Source organism: Trichosurus vulpecula, chromosome 1 (genome assembly GCF_011100635.1).
Source record: "Trichosurus vulpecula isolate mTriVul1 chromosome 1, mTriVul1.pri, whole genome shotgun sequence".
Taxonomy (NCBI): domain Eukaryota; kingdom Metazoa; phylum Chordata; class Mammalia; order Diprotodontia; family Phalangeridae; genus Trichosurus; species Trichosurus vulpecula.
The window spans coordinates 243,715,720-243,728,510 of record NC_050573.1 but is presented as its reverse complement, the minus strand read 5'-3'; the positions used below and the strand labels follow the sequence as shown (position 1 = coordinate 243,728,510).

The 12,791-nt window shown below is 41.1% G+C and overlaps 1 protein-coding gene across 1 annotated transcript in view; it reads right to left on the bottom strand.

Annotated features, from left to right (window-relative positions):
- Positions 1–12,362, bottom strand: part of LAMA3 (laminin subunit alpha 3) — a 318,911-nt gene extending 306,549 nt beyond the window's left edge. Inside the window, exon 1 of the mRNA XM_036743735.1 lies at positions 12,078–12,362. Within this exon, the coding sequence (XP_036599630.1) occupies positions 12,078–12,359 (282 nt within the window). The 5' untranslated portion in view covers positions 12,360–12,362. The remainder of the gene's footprint in view (positions 1–12,077) is intronic.
- Positions 12,363–12,791: the final 429 nt, after the last annotated feature.

Here is a 12,791-nt window from a genome sequence, read left to right as displayed (position 1 = left end):
TGGATATGTTGTTCACATTGAAAGATTACTCTACTCTTTGATAAACCCAAAGAAGCCAGCTTCTGGGCTAAGAATTCACTATTTCACAAAAACTGTTGGGAAAATTGGAAAATGGTAGGGCAGAAACTGGGCATAGACCAATATCTTACACCATATACCAAAATAAAGTCAAAATGGGTTCATGATTTAGGAGTAAAGGCCAATACTATAAGTAATATGGGAGAGCAAGGAATAATTTACTTATCAGACTTATGGAAAAGAAAAGAATTCATGACTCAACAAGAGATATAGAGCATTACAAAATGCAAAATGGATAATTTTGATTGTGTTAAATTGAAATGTTTTTGTACAAAAAAAGCCAATGCAACAAAAATTAGGAGGGAAGCAGAAAATTGGGAGAAAATCTTTACAACTAGTGTCTCTGATAAAGGCCTCATTTCTAAAATATACAGGGAACTGAGTCAAACAAGTCATTCCCCAATTGAGAAATGGTCAAAGGATATGAACAGGCAGTTTTCAGAGGAAGAAATTAAAGATATCTATAGGCATATGAAAAAATGCTCTAAATCACTACTGATTAGAGAAATGCAAATCAAAACAACTCTTAGATACCACATCTCTCCTGTCAGATTGGCTAAAATAACAAAACAGGAAAATGATAAATGCTGGAGAGGATGTGGGAAAATTGGAACATTGTTACATTGCTGGTGGAGTTGTGAGCTGATTCAGCCATTTTGGAGAGCAATTTGGAACTATGCCCAAAGGCCAATAAAAATGTTCATACCCTTTGACCCAGCAATACCACTTCTAAGGTTGTATCCCAAAGAAATCACACAAGCAGGAAAAGGACCCATATGTACAAAAATATTTATAGCGGCTCTTTTTGTGGTAGCTAAGAATTGGAAATCAAAGGGATGCCCATCAATTGGGGAATGGCTGAACAAGCTGTGGTATATGAAGGTAATGGAATACTATTGTGCTATAAGAAATGGGGATGATATGGACTTCATAACAACCTGGAAAAACCTACACGACATAATGCTGAGTGAGCAGAGCAGAGCCAGGAGAACATTATACCCAACCACAGATATATGGATTCTGTGAGGACCAACCCTGACAGACTTCGCTCTTCTCAGCAACGCAAGGCAAAAAGACAACTCCAAAGGACTCACGATGGAGAATGCTATCTACATCCAGAGAAAGAACTATGAAGTATGAATGCAGACTGAGGCATACTTCATGCCAGTCTTTTTTTTCCCCTTTTTTTTTCTCTTTTTCTCTCTTTTGTTTTTGTTTTTGGGTTGGTTTTTTTTTTGGTCCTGTTTCTTCATTTCATTGATCACAGTTCTTCTCCATAACTTGACTAGTGTGTAAATTAATTCAATGCGCTATATGGGATTCCATGCCATCTGGGAGAGGGAGGGGGGGAGGGAAGGAAGAAAATCTGGAACTCAAAATTATGTAGAACCAAATGCTGGAAACTAAAAATAAAAAAATTTAAAAAATTTAAAAAAGAAAGATTACTCTAATGTTGATGATTTCTGGATTTTTCCCCAAGTATGACTGAAAAGATCAATTTGTGGCCAATAATTCCTTCCACTTTGTAAAAACTTTTGTGGGCTACCAGCAGAGATTAAAATACCCGAAGGCAGTAACATGATTGCCTTGGAAAGCCCCTACAGAGACTAATACAGTCTTCAAACTAGGTGTCCAATAAATATTGTTGACTGATATTTTCAGAACAAATAACTGACATTTGCAAAATCCAGCCCTGTTGGTGACTCTGCTCCTCAGACACACGGTCCAACCAATGCCATTTTCATAAAAGATTTACTCAGTTTTAATCACTAAAAGCCCAGTTAATTTTACCTTTATAGGGTTTTGTCTTTACGTCACATTTCCCACCCTTTCAGACTGATCTTCCGTTTGCAACAAAGAAAGACAATTAAGAAAAATCGTGCAATACAGAGTTATCTGGTGATGCATATAATACAAAATATGTATAATATATGTACTATTCTGTGTTAGTAGTAGTAGTCCTTTTACCATGAGATATAATGTGACATTATCTCTTCTCTAGTACCTTCATTGGTTTTTCCCAATTATTCAGTTCACCTTGCTTTTAATGGTCTTTTCATTTATATTATTTTAGCTGTCACTTACATTTTTATCACTCTGCATCAGTCCATACCAATCTTCCCACATTTCTCTCAATTCCTCATATTTGTCATTTTTACTACACAATATGCCATTACATTCCTATTCATCAAATTCAATAAATGTTTGTTAAATGCCTACTAGTAGGAATTGATTTAGAATTGATTGTGTGATATGGGAGACACTGGCACAGGATCACCCAGCATGGGTGATCAAAGAAGGTGCTATGTTCTATGAGCAAAGCAGAATTGAAGTAGCTCAAAAGAAATGTGAGATGTGCAAATTGAGAGAATTCACCCCAAATATTTGCACGGACTATTTGTGCCTGACCTGTGGTAGAGCATTCCGAACTTGTATTAGTCTGATCAGCCACAGTCAGGTACACTGTAACTTGAACCTAATAATAGTAACGTCACTTTGGTCCTCTTCAGGAATAAAGGATAAAAACCAACCAACCAGTCAATCATGTGCCAGGCATTGTGCTAGATGCTGAGGATACAAAAAGAGGCAAAAGACAGTTCTTGCTCTCAAAGAGTTTACAATCTAACAGGGAGAGACAACATGCAAAAAAATGCTTATAAAATAAGCTACATACAGAAAAAATATGAAATATTAACAGGGCAGGCACTAGAATTAAGAACGGTTAGGGAAGCCTTTCTGTAAGAGTGAAGATTTTAGCTGGAATTTAAAAGAAAACAGAAAGGCCAGTAGTCAGAGTGAAGAGAGGAAAGTATTCCAAATATGGGGGAGATAGCCAGGGAGAACGCCTAGAGCAAGACATGGAGCATCTTACTCATGAACAGCTAGGGAGCCAGTGTCACTGGATCAAGAGTACATATTAGGGAGTAAGGTTTAGGCAAGATTGTAAAGGTAGAAAGGGGCTGGTTTATGGAGAGCTTTGAATGCCAAACAGAGCATTTTGTATTTGCTCCTAGAGGCAATTAGGGAGTCACTGGAGTTTATTGAGGGGAGGAGGGGGTGGCATGATCAGTACCATTTTGCTTCTAATTCTTTATCACCAAGAGCACTCCTATGAAAATTTTTACAGAGACAGAGATCTGTATTTCTGTCTTTGACCTCATTAAGGTATACACCCATTAGTGAGATTTCTGGGTCAAAGAGAATGGACAGTTCAGTCACTTTTCTTGTATAATTCCAAACAGAAATTAAAAATGGTTGAACCATTTTGCATTCCCACCCACAGTGCATTACTGTGCCCTCCAACACTGACGATCTCATCTTTTTTCATCTTCGACAATATTCCTGGCTCGAGGTAAAATCTCAGAACTATTTTAATTCGCATCTTTCTATGCTGAATAGAGCTTAAAGTTATTATTCCCCAGTTGTCTACAACAATACCACCTCATGTGAAGTCTACATCAGGGCTTCCTTAAAAAAATATTTCTTCTGACCGCCCTGTTTGAATTTGCCCCCATTTCAACTCATCATGCAACAACCGATTCAGACATTCATCCATTCCACATGTGTGGATCAGAAAAACCACTGAAGACAGACCACATCACTACCCAGAGACGGGCTTTCTTCCAGGACTTCATTATTAGTGTTCTCTCTAACTCTGCTAAGGGCCACTCGTATGTGATGCTGATAATATTCTTCAGAAAGTTTCGCGTGTCATCCATGGCATTTCTGAGTCCCACAGGCATAGAGAAGGTTGGATTCCAGCACAGTTTTCTAAGCCTTTGAATCTGATCTAGAGCTTGGCCTCCCATGCGCCCCACTGTCTCCCCGAAAGCACTTTAGGCTTCTTATTTCAATCCTCGATTTGTTTGTTAATTGGCACCCTGGTCAGGATGAAGCTTTGGTAGCAGAATTCCAAGCTGGCATGTTTCACAATACAGCCTGCACATTTTCCATAATCTAAGTTCTCCGCCAGACTTCCTTGCACTGTTTTTCTTTTCATTTCTTCCCTATCACCCTTTTCTCAAGGGCTATTTCTAGAGTCTCCCATCATTAAAAGAGTCCTTGGCTTATCTGTCCAAAATTGAAAACTCCTGTCTCTCTCTAGGTCTCTTGCGCACGCCATGTTCAGAGAGTTTTTTTCCCCCTCTATATTTAGTTTACCTAGTTTTTGGAAATATTCAGGCCCTACTTAATAAATCAGAGCTTTATTGCACTAAATTGTACCAAAGGGCTAGACAACAATTAACAGAGTTTTTAAGGATAGTGTCTAACTTAGAAATAGAAAATCACTTTTGCATTTGGAGGATATCTGATTCAATAAATGCATTATTCATGTTCATAATTAATTCAAAACTAATGCACAGTACAATATGGTATGTAAAGAATTATCAGTCTTTAATAAATGATTTACCATTACCTAAATAGAGAAGGCTTCTGTATGCACCCCATCAAAGATGTTTGGAATATATTAACTGTTTTTTCTACATGATGATTTTATTAGTTAAATAAATTTACTCACATTTGAAAAATACATATTTATAATGATTTCTATTTTTAGAAAACAAAATCTGTAGTTTTCCACTTTGAAAGTGTCAACTACAGAGAATTTCATTTTCCACTCCATGAAATGCATTTGACCCAGAAAAGTAGAGAGGCTTGATAATATGTGCTGCTATCACATTTTCTATCACTGGAGTGTCCCAGTCTTTTAGGAAAATTAACCCTTCTTAAGCTACAGCAACCACTTGTTAGCTACAAAAATATTTGTGCTATGTGTCTCTCAGTGGAGTTCCATTACAGCTATGAAAGGATTGTTTGGTTTTCATATTGACATAAATAGTGTACAAAGTGCTGATTGAGCTCTTGATGCTTATTCTTTGTGTGAGTCTGAACAATCATTTCCCTTCCTGCCACCCTTCCCCTTTATCAGCACACCCCGTGGCATGAACCTATAGACCATAGTGAACCCATGGAAAAGAAGAGCGCACCAAGGCCTTATGCAAGCAGGGAAGAAGGCAAAGATAGGTATGCCCACATCAAATATGGGCACACATTTCTACATGGGCCCCCTTAGAAATGCAGCAGAATGGGGCAGCTAGGTGGCACAGTGAGTACAGCACCGGCCCTAAAGTCAGGAGGACCTGAATTCAAATCCGGCCTCAGACACTTGACACACTTGCTAGCTGTGTAACCTTGGGCAAGTCACTTAACCCCAATTGCCCTGCCTTCTCCCCTCCAAAAAAAACCAAAGAAATGTAGCAGAAGATAGGGTCAGCAATGCACACCTGGCTAGGCATATTGCCACAACATTAACATGCCTAGACTGACAAGCTCTAAGGGACTCTCAGAGTTCCTTAGGAAACTACACTTGCCTAAAGAGGCCATGAGCTCCAGATAAATGATTCTCTATAGCAACTAGAAAGAGATTGTGTGTGGGTCAGGGAGAAGGAGATTCCTCCCCTCCATGTTTCTGTTGTGCCTTTCTGTGGTGCCAGCAGGAGAAAATCATTGATTAATTCTCATATCTTTGTGAGCCACATAATAAACAGATTAAAAAACACAAGCCTCTTATAAAGAGCCTAAACAGTAAAAGAGAGAGGGAGGGAAAGAGACAGAGAGGGAGGGAAAGAGACAGAGAGAGAGGGAAAGAGACAGAGAGAGAGAGAGAGAGAGAGAGAGAGAGAGAGAGAGAGAGAGAGAGAGAGGAGAGAGAGGGAGAGAGAGAATTCTCTTTTATATTTGTCTTCTCCAGGTACTGAGTTATAATTTGTCATCCCTGAATCTGAGCTAATGTTGGCTTAAAAAAATAAAGTTTGTTAAGGAGAGTCATACATTCATTTATGTTACTAGCTGTAAGAATTTGTTTGATCTGAGTTATTTGTTTTCTTCATTAACACCTATCAGGAAGAGATATGTTCAAACTAGTTGGTGGATAATGCACAGAGGAGCTGGGCCTAGAGTCAGGAAGAGTCTGCATCCTGCCTCAGACATTTACTAGCCCTGGGCAAGTTAGTTAATCTGCCTCAGTTTCCTCACTTGTAAAATGGGGTGATCATAGCCCCTACCTCACAGAGTTGTTGTAAGACTCAAAGAAGATAATATCTGTAAAGTGCTTTGCAAATTTTAAAGTGTTAAAGTGTTAAAAACTATAAAGTGTTAAATTTTAAAGTATAAATGCTAGCTGTCTCCTGAACTGTCCTCATTATTGTCCCATAACAGTATAATAAAGTCACAGGGGCTTACTTAGAGAATATTAGAACTGGAAGTTAACACGTGCTTATATACATCTGGGTGGTACTGTGGGCAAAGCAGTGGGTTTGGAGGCAGGAGGCCAGGTTGGAATCCCACCTCTGCTACTTACTGCCTGTGCGACCTTGTGTGAATCACTTGGCCTCCAATGCCTCCATTCCTTATTTGTAAAATGAGATGGTCTTTAATATCCCTTCCAGTTCTAAATATGTGGTCCCATGACCATCACAATAAATAAATGTGGCAATAAGTAAGGAATTTGCTAATAGTTGCTTCCTTTTATGGATACTAAGTGAAGTCTGATATAGGTATGTCTTTCCATCTCCCCATGCCCCACTGTCTCCTAATCCTGTGGGCCCTGAATCCTCCTGCTACTCCAGTTCTCTGTGACTGCCTATAATTCTCCACTTTGGTGTGTCTGTAAATAGACTCAAACGCAAAGTTGTTCAGCCAGGAAAGGCGCTTCATCTATTCCAACTCTCTGGTTGGCTTTCCACTCGTGTTCCATGCTCTAAAAGTACATATAACTACAGGGTGTTCCTAAAGCCTGGACACATAGGCAAAAATGCATATTTTCAAGAAATGAAATGAATGAAATTTCCAACATTTTACTTAATTGGAATCTTGACAAATAACATCTTCAATATGATTTCCATCATTTGTGATGCAAAAGTTGATGCACTTTGCAAGATTCGCGTGAACTCAATGCAATAACTCCACATTTCCTATGTGTCCAGACTTTAGGAACACCCTGTAAAATGGGGCAGCTAGGTGACACAGTGGATAGAGTGCCAGGCCTGGAGTCAGGATGACCTGAGTTCAAATCTGACCTCAGACTCTAAGTATGTGACCCTGGGCAAGTCACTTAACCCTGTTTGCCTCAGTTTCCTCATCTGTAAAATGAGCTGGAGAAGGAAATAGCAAACCACTCCAGTATCTTTACCAAGAAAACCCCAAATGGGGTCATGAAGAGGCAGACATGACTAAACTACAACAAATTATATATACACATATGTGTGTGTATATATACACACACACACACACACATATATACACACCTCTATATATGCACACATATGTATGTATGTATGTATGTATATTCTTGTTGTGGCTTACCACTTGGAATCATAAGCAAAGCACAGTGCCCTTTTTAAGCTAATAAATTAGTAGCCTTCACAATTCAACTTAAGCTGAATAACAATATATTAATTTGCTAATTGTTCTTTCTTCCTACAGATAATCATTCCTTTTCAGCCTCTATTTGCCTATGTGTAGTCTTTGAGGAAATCGTTATTTATTTATCCTTTTATTGGCACTGAAACTTGAGACCTGAGAAGCCATAGAGGAAAATTATCACCTGACAGAAATTTTTAGACTTCAGTGGTTGAAAAGACCTTGGTATCAACTGGGGAACAGATGAACAAATTATAGTACATGAATGTGATGGAACACTATTGTGTTGCAAGAAACGATAAAGGGGATCATTTCAGAGAAACCTGAGAAGACTTATATGAATTGATGCAGAGTGAAGTGAACAGAACCAGGAGAACAACTGATAACAATAGCAACAGTATTGAAAAGACAATCAACTTTGAAAGATTAAGCAACTCAGATAATCATAATGATCAATTACCATTCCAGAAGGACTCATGAAAGTCAGTCAGTCAAAAAACACTTAAGTGTCTACTATGTGCCAGGCACTAAACTAAGCACTGAGGATACAAAAAGAAGGAAAAGAAAGTCCTTGTTCTCAAGGAACTCACAATCTAATAGAGGAGACAAGCAAATGAATATGTAAAAATAAGCTATTTATAGGAGGAAACATAGGAAATAATGTAACAGGGGGACAGGAACAGCTAGCGTGCACCGTGGATAGAGTGCCAAGGCTGCAGTTAGGAAGACTCATCTTCCTTAGTTCGAATCTGGCCTCAGAGTTGAGTGACTTTGGGCAAGTCACTTAATTCTATTTGCCTCAGTTTCCTAATCTATCAAATGATCTAGAGAAGGAAATGGCAAACCACTCCAGTATCTTTGCCAAGAAAATCCCAAATGGGATCACAAAAAGTTGACACAACTGAAAACAACTGAACAACAACCAAAAAAGAAGAAAACATTAGAATTAAGAGGTATTGGAAAAGGCTTCCTAGAGAAGATTGTATTTTAGCTGGGACTTGGAGGATGTCAGGGAAGCCGGGAGGTACAAATGAGGAGGGAGAGTATTTCAGGCATTGGGAGAAAGCCAAAGATAATGGCCAGAGTTTAGCGACAGAGTGTCTTGCTCCAGGAACATCAAGGAGGCCAGTGTCACTGGACCAAAGAGGACATGGTGGAGATTAAGGTTAAAGAAGGCTGGAAAGGAAGAGAGGGGCTAGGTTATAAAGGTGTTGAACACCAGATCATTTTGTATTTAATCCTGGAGGCAATATGAAGCCACTGGAGTTTATGGTGGAGGGGAGGAAAGGGAACGGAGTGATGCCATCAGATCTGCATTTTAGGAAAATCACTTCAACAGTTCAAGGAGTTTGGCCACAAAAGGTTACTCACCTCCTGAAAGAGAGGCAGTAGATTCAGAGTGCAAATTGATAAATGATTGCTTGGGTTGTGGCCAATATGGGAATTTGTTTTGCTTAATATACAATGATTTTGTTGTTCTTGCTCTCTTAATTGGAGGAAGGAGAAAGGCTATCATGAAATCAAAAAACAGATCTATGCTTGAAACAAAATAACAAAAATTATAAAATAAAATTTAAAAAATAAAAAGGACCATGACTATTGATTCACACAGAACAGGATCCAGTTCTCAATACTCTAATCCTGGAATTGTCACTTAATACAAAAATAAGACTTCAAAAAAAATCCTAAGTCATGTTTTAACTTTTTTTTCCAAAATATCTTCTAAATCCAGGCTTGTACCAGGAGGTTTTGAGGGTTTTTTTTTATTTTGTTTAATGAAACTTCAGAGATATAAAGCAGTTGTCTTGAGTTACTTCAATATTCTGTCACTTCTGCAATTGTACACAGCCAGCCCAACCTAGAACAATCACCACTGATTGTAGTAGAAGAGATTGGTGAATTTTAATCCCTCTTCCCTTTTCTTCTCTCCTCCCATTTCCAAAGAGGCAAGTTTGAACCAGCTGCTACAAAATACCTCACAGAAGCACATTCTAATAAACCAGCCTCAATCCCTTTGCCTCCCCATTCTCCTCTCTGGCACAACACTCTCATATCAGCAACCACCACCACCTCTCTTGCCCTCATCCCTGAAAGAAGACAAGACAGCCCAGCTCAACCTGGCTTTTCTTTGTCCCTGACTTTCAGGGAATAAGGTTCAACACCTGACAATATTCTGTTCTGGAGAGTTACACCCTTGCCTAGAAGGATGGCATATGCTGAGTTATCTAAGAAAGTCTCTTCCTCTTCTGCCTAGGACTATGAATCAGAGTATAATTAATTTGAATTATAAACAGCTTGAGGGCAGAAACTATCCCTGCTCTAGCCTTTTCTTCAGCAATATTAATAACTCACAATTTTCTAGCACTTTATACTTCTGTTTCTTCACAACAACCCTGTGAGATATGTCCTATAAGCAATTATCCCTGTTTCACAAAGAGGAACCTGAGGCCCCCAGAAATATTAAGTGATTTACCCAACTAGTAAGTGTAAAAGGTAGGATTTGGGTGCTGGGAATCTTTTTTTTAAATGTAATCCATCATCAGTTTAAAAAAAAGAGGCAGTTGGATAGATTGACCTCTAACGTCTCTTCAAACTATAATAATAACTCACATTTATAGAGTGCTTCACAGAGCATTTTCCTCAAACCAGCCCTCTGGGGTCAGTTGTGCAAATATTCTTCAAAACTTCAAGACATCCAAGAACAATGTCCCACACCAACCTAGATCATGACCCCTCTACAACTTAATAAACAGACAGTCTTTCAGAGCTACTATGGATGAAAAATTATCACCCTGCCACCTACCTCGGGATAATTTATCTAAATTGGTCTACAAACATCAATAAAGAGTTTGGGGTTTGGCGAGATTTTGAGAGCTTAATTACCACTAACAAAGCCTTGGGGCAAGCACAAAGTGTGCCCTTAATTGAGAAGTGAGAGGTGGGATAGAGGGAAAAATTCACCCTAGTTTATCATTTAGTAGCTTTCTATTTTAATCATTTTTGTTAACTGGGTTCTAAGATTGTTACTATGCTGCTGAAAGATTTCAAATACCATCAGGACCCTACAAATCTGGCACCCTTAAGAAAAGCCCTAGTTACCCCATCCTAATTACAGATCTGACCAGCTTTACCTCCACACTAAAAACAAGACTTTAGCATAAGTGTATTTGTCCACAGTATAACACACTAGAAAGAGAACTGGATTTGTAATAAGAGGACCAAACTTTGAATTCTGTCCCTGCCATTTACTACCTGTGTGAACTTGTGCAAATTACTTAATCTTGGAAATCAATTTCCTGATGTATAAGAGAGTTGGTTGTTCAGTTGTGTCCTACTCTTCGTGACACCATCTGGGGTTTTCTTGGCAGAGGTACTGGAGCGGTTTGCCATTTCCTTCTTCAGCTCATTTTACAGATAAGGAAACTGAGGCAAACAGGATTAAGTGACTTGTCCAGGGTCACACAGCTAGTAAGTGTCTGAGGCCAGATTTGAAATCAGAACAGATGAGTGTTCCTGACTGCAGCCCTGGCACTCTACCCACTGCATCACCTAGATTCATCTTCCTGAGTTCAAATCCAGCCTCAGACCCTGGGCAAGTCACTTAACCCTGTTTGCCTCAGTTTCTTCATCTATCAAATGAGCTGGAGAAGGAAATGACAAACTGCTCCTGTATCTCTGCCAAGAAAACCCCAGACGGGGTCACTAAGTCGGACAGATTGAAAAACGACTGAACAACAAGAGGTTTGGATTCTTATTATTAGACGACCTCTAAAGTCCTTTCCAGCTCCAACTCTACTGTCCTATGACCTAACCTTAAGAAATTAAGGCATTTGCCCAAGCTCACTGAACTAACAGAGGGAGACTCAAACTCCCAACTTCAAGCCCAAAAGGTTCTTTTCACCAAATCTTGTCACATTCATCTAACCAATACCATCGACCTATGAACAAGGAGAAAAAAATATCCCTGAGGAGAAGGAGGGACAAGTTTCAAACTAAGCAATTTATCTTGGTTGCCCTGACGTCTCCCAGCACCCAATTGTACTTGGGACTTTCTCCTAAAAATTCCCCCCAACAGACACTTCTTTTTCTTTGTTGCCTCCTGTCCTCGGGCTTCAGAGATGGAAGGGAGTTTAAGGATTATCTGGCCCAGTACCCTACTTGCACAGAGAGGGAAACTGAGGCCCACGGAGGTGAAAGGACTTGCCTTAGGTCATAGGTTTCTAAACAACCAAATCGGAATTCGAACCCAAATCCTCTGACTTCAGATCCAGTACCTTTCTCCCTAAGGCCTGCTGGAAGAGCTCTCTAGCCTTCCTTGTTCTCTGCCTCGGGCTGCGGATTTGTTTCCTCCTGGTCATCCGCGGCAGCTGGGCGCCCTGAGCTCCCCGAGGGCTGGCACTGGCACTCACTGTGCCATCCCTTCTTCTCCCAAAGGCCTCCAGTAGACTAAGTCCTGGGCAACCGGCCCTACCCACCACCCCCGCCCTACCCCTCCCCCGGCAACCTGCGACCGCTCCGGGAAACCTGCCACCTCTCCGCGCAACCTGTGCCTCCCGCGCGCGCCGCAGCCGCCTTACCTGGATAGTGTGGCCCGTGGTGGAGGCGATGGGGCCCCCCACCAGCTTGCAGTAGAGCTCGGGCCGGGGCCTCGCGCCCCCGGGCTCTTCCCCGCAGGTGGCAGTGGCTGAGATCCTAGCCGCCTCGGCCAGGTTGAAATAGGGCGGGTGGAGGCTGAAGCCCGCCTCCGGCTCGGGAGAAGTGGCAGCTGCGGAAAGAGAGGACAGCAGCAGGAGGAAAAGCCGCGGGAGCCACCGGGGCGCAGGAGCAGCCGCCGGGGTCCCCTTCCGTACCCTGGCCATCCTGTCCTGGAGACCGGGAGGGAGTTCCAGCCACGCTCTGCCTTGTCCACCGGACCTGGGCAGCTCAGCCTTCCAGCTGTCTCTGACAGAGGGTCGGTGGTCTCAGCAGCAGCAGCAACCTCGAAAGCAGCAGCGGCGGCAGCGGACAGAAAGCTCTGCCTTGGTCTGCTTTTGTTTTTTGGAGATTGTCCCAGAAAGAAGTGAACACACCCCCCTGTCGTAGGAGGAGGCTTGTAGCGCCTCCCCAGTGGAGCGCGCGGAGACGATCCAGGGAAAAGGAAGAGAGAGAGAGAGAAAAGGAGGGCAGTGGAACTTGATTCATTACGGTGAAAACCTGTAGCAGGCGAGTCAGGTCACTCTAATTGTCGAAGAAAGGAGAGGCTGTGGTTGCCTTGCCATTTTTAATTGAATGGATGAGGAAACCGACCCAGC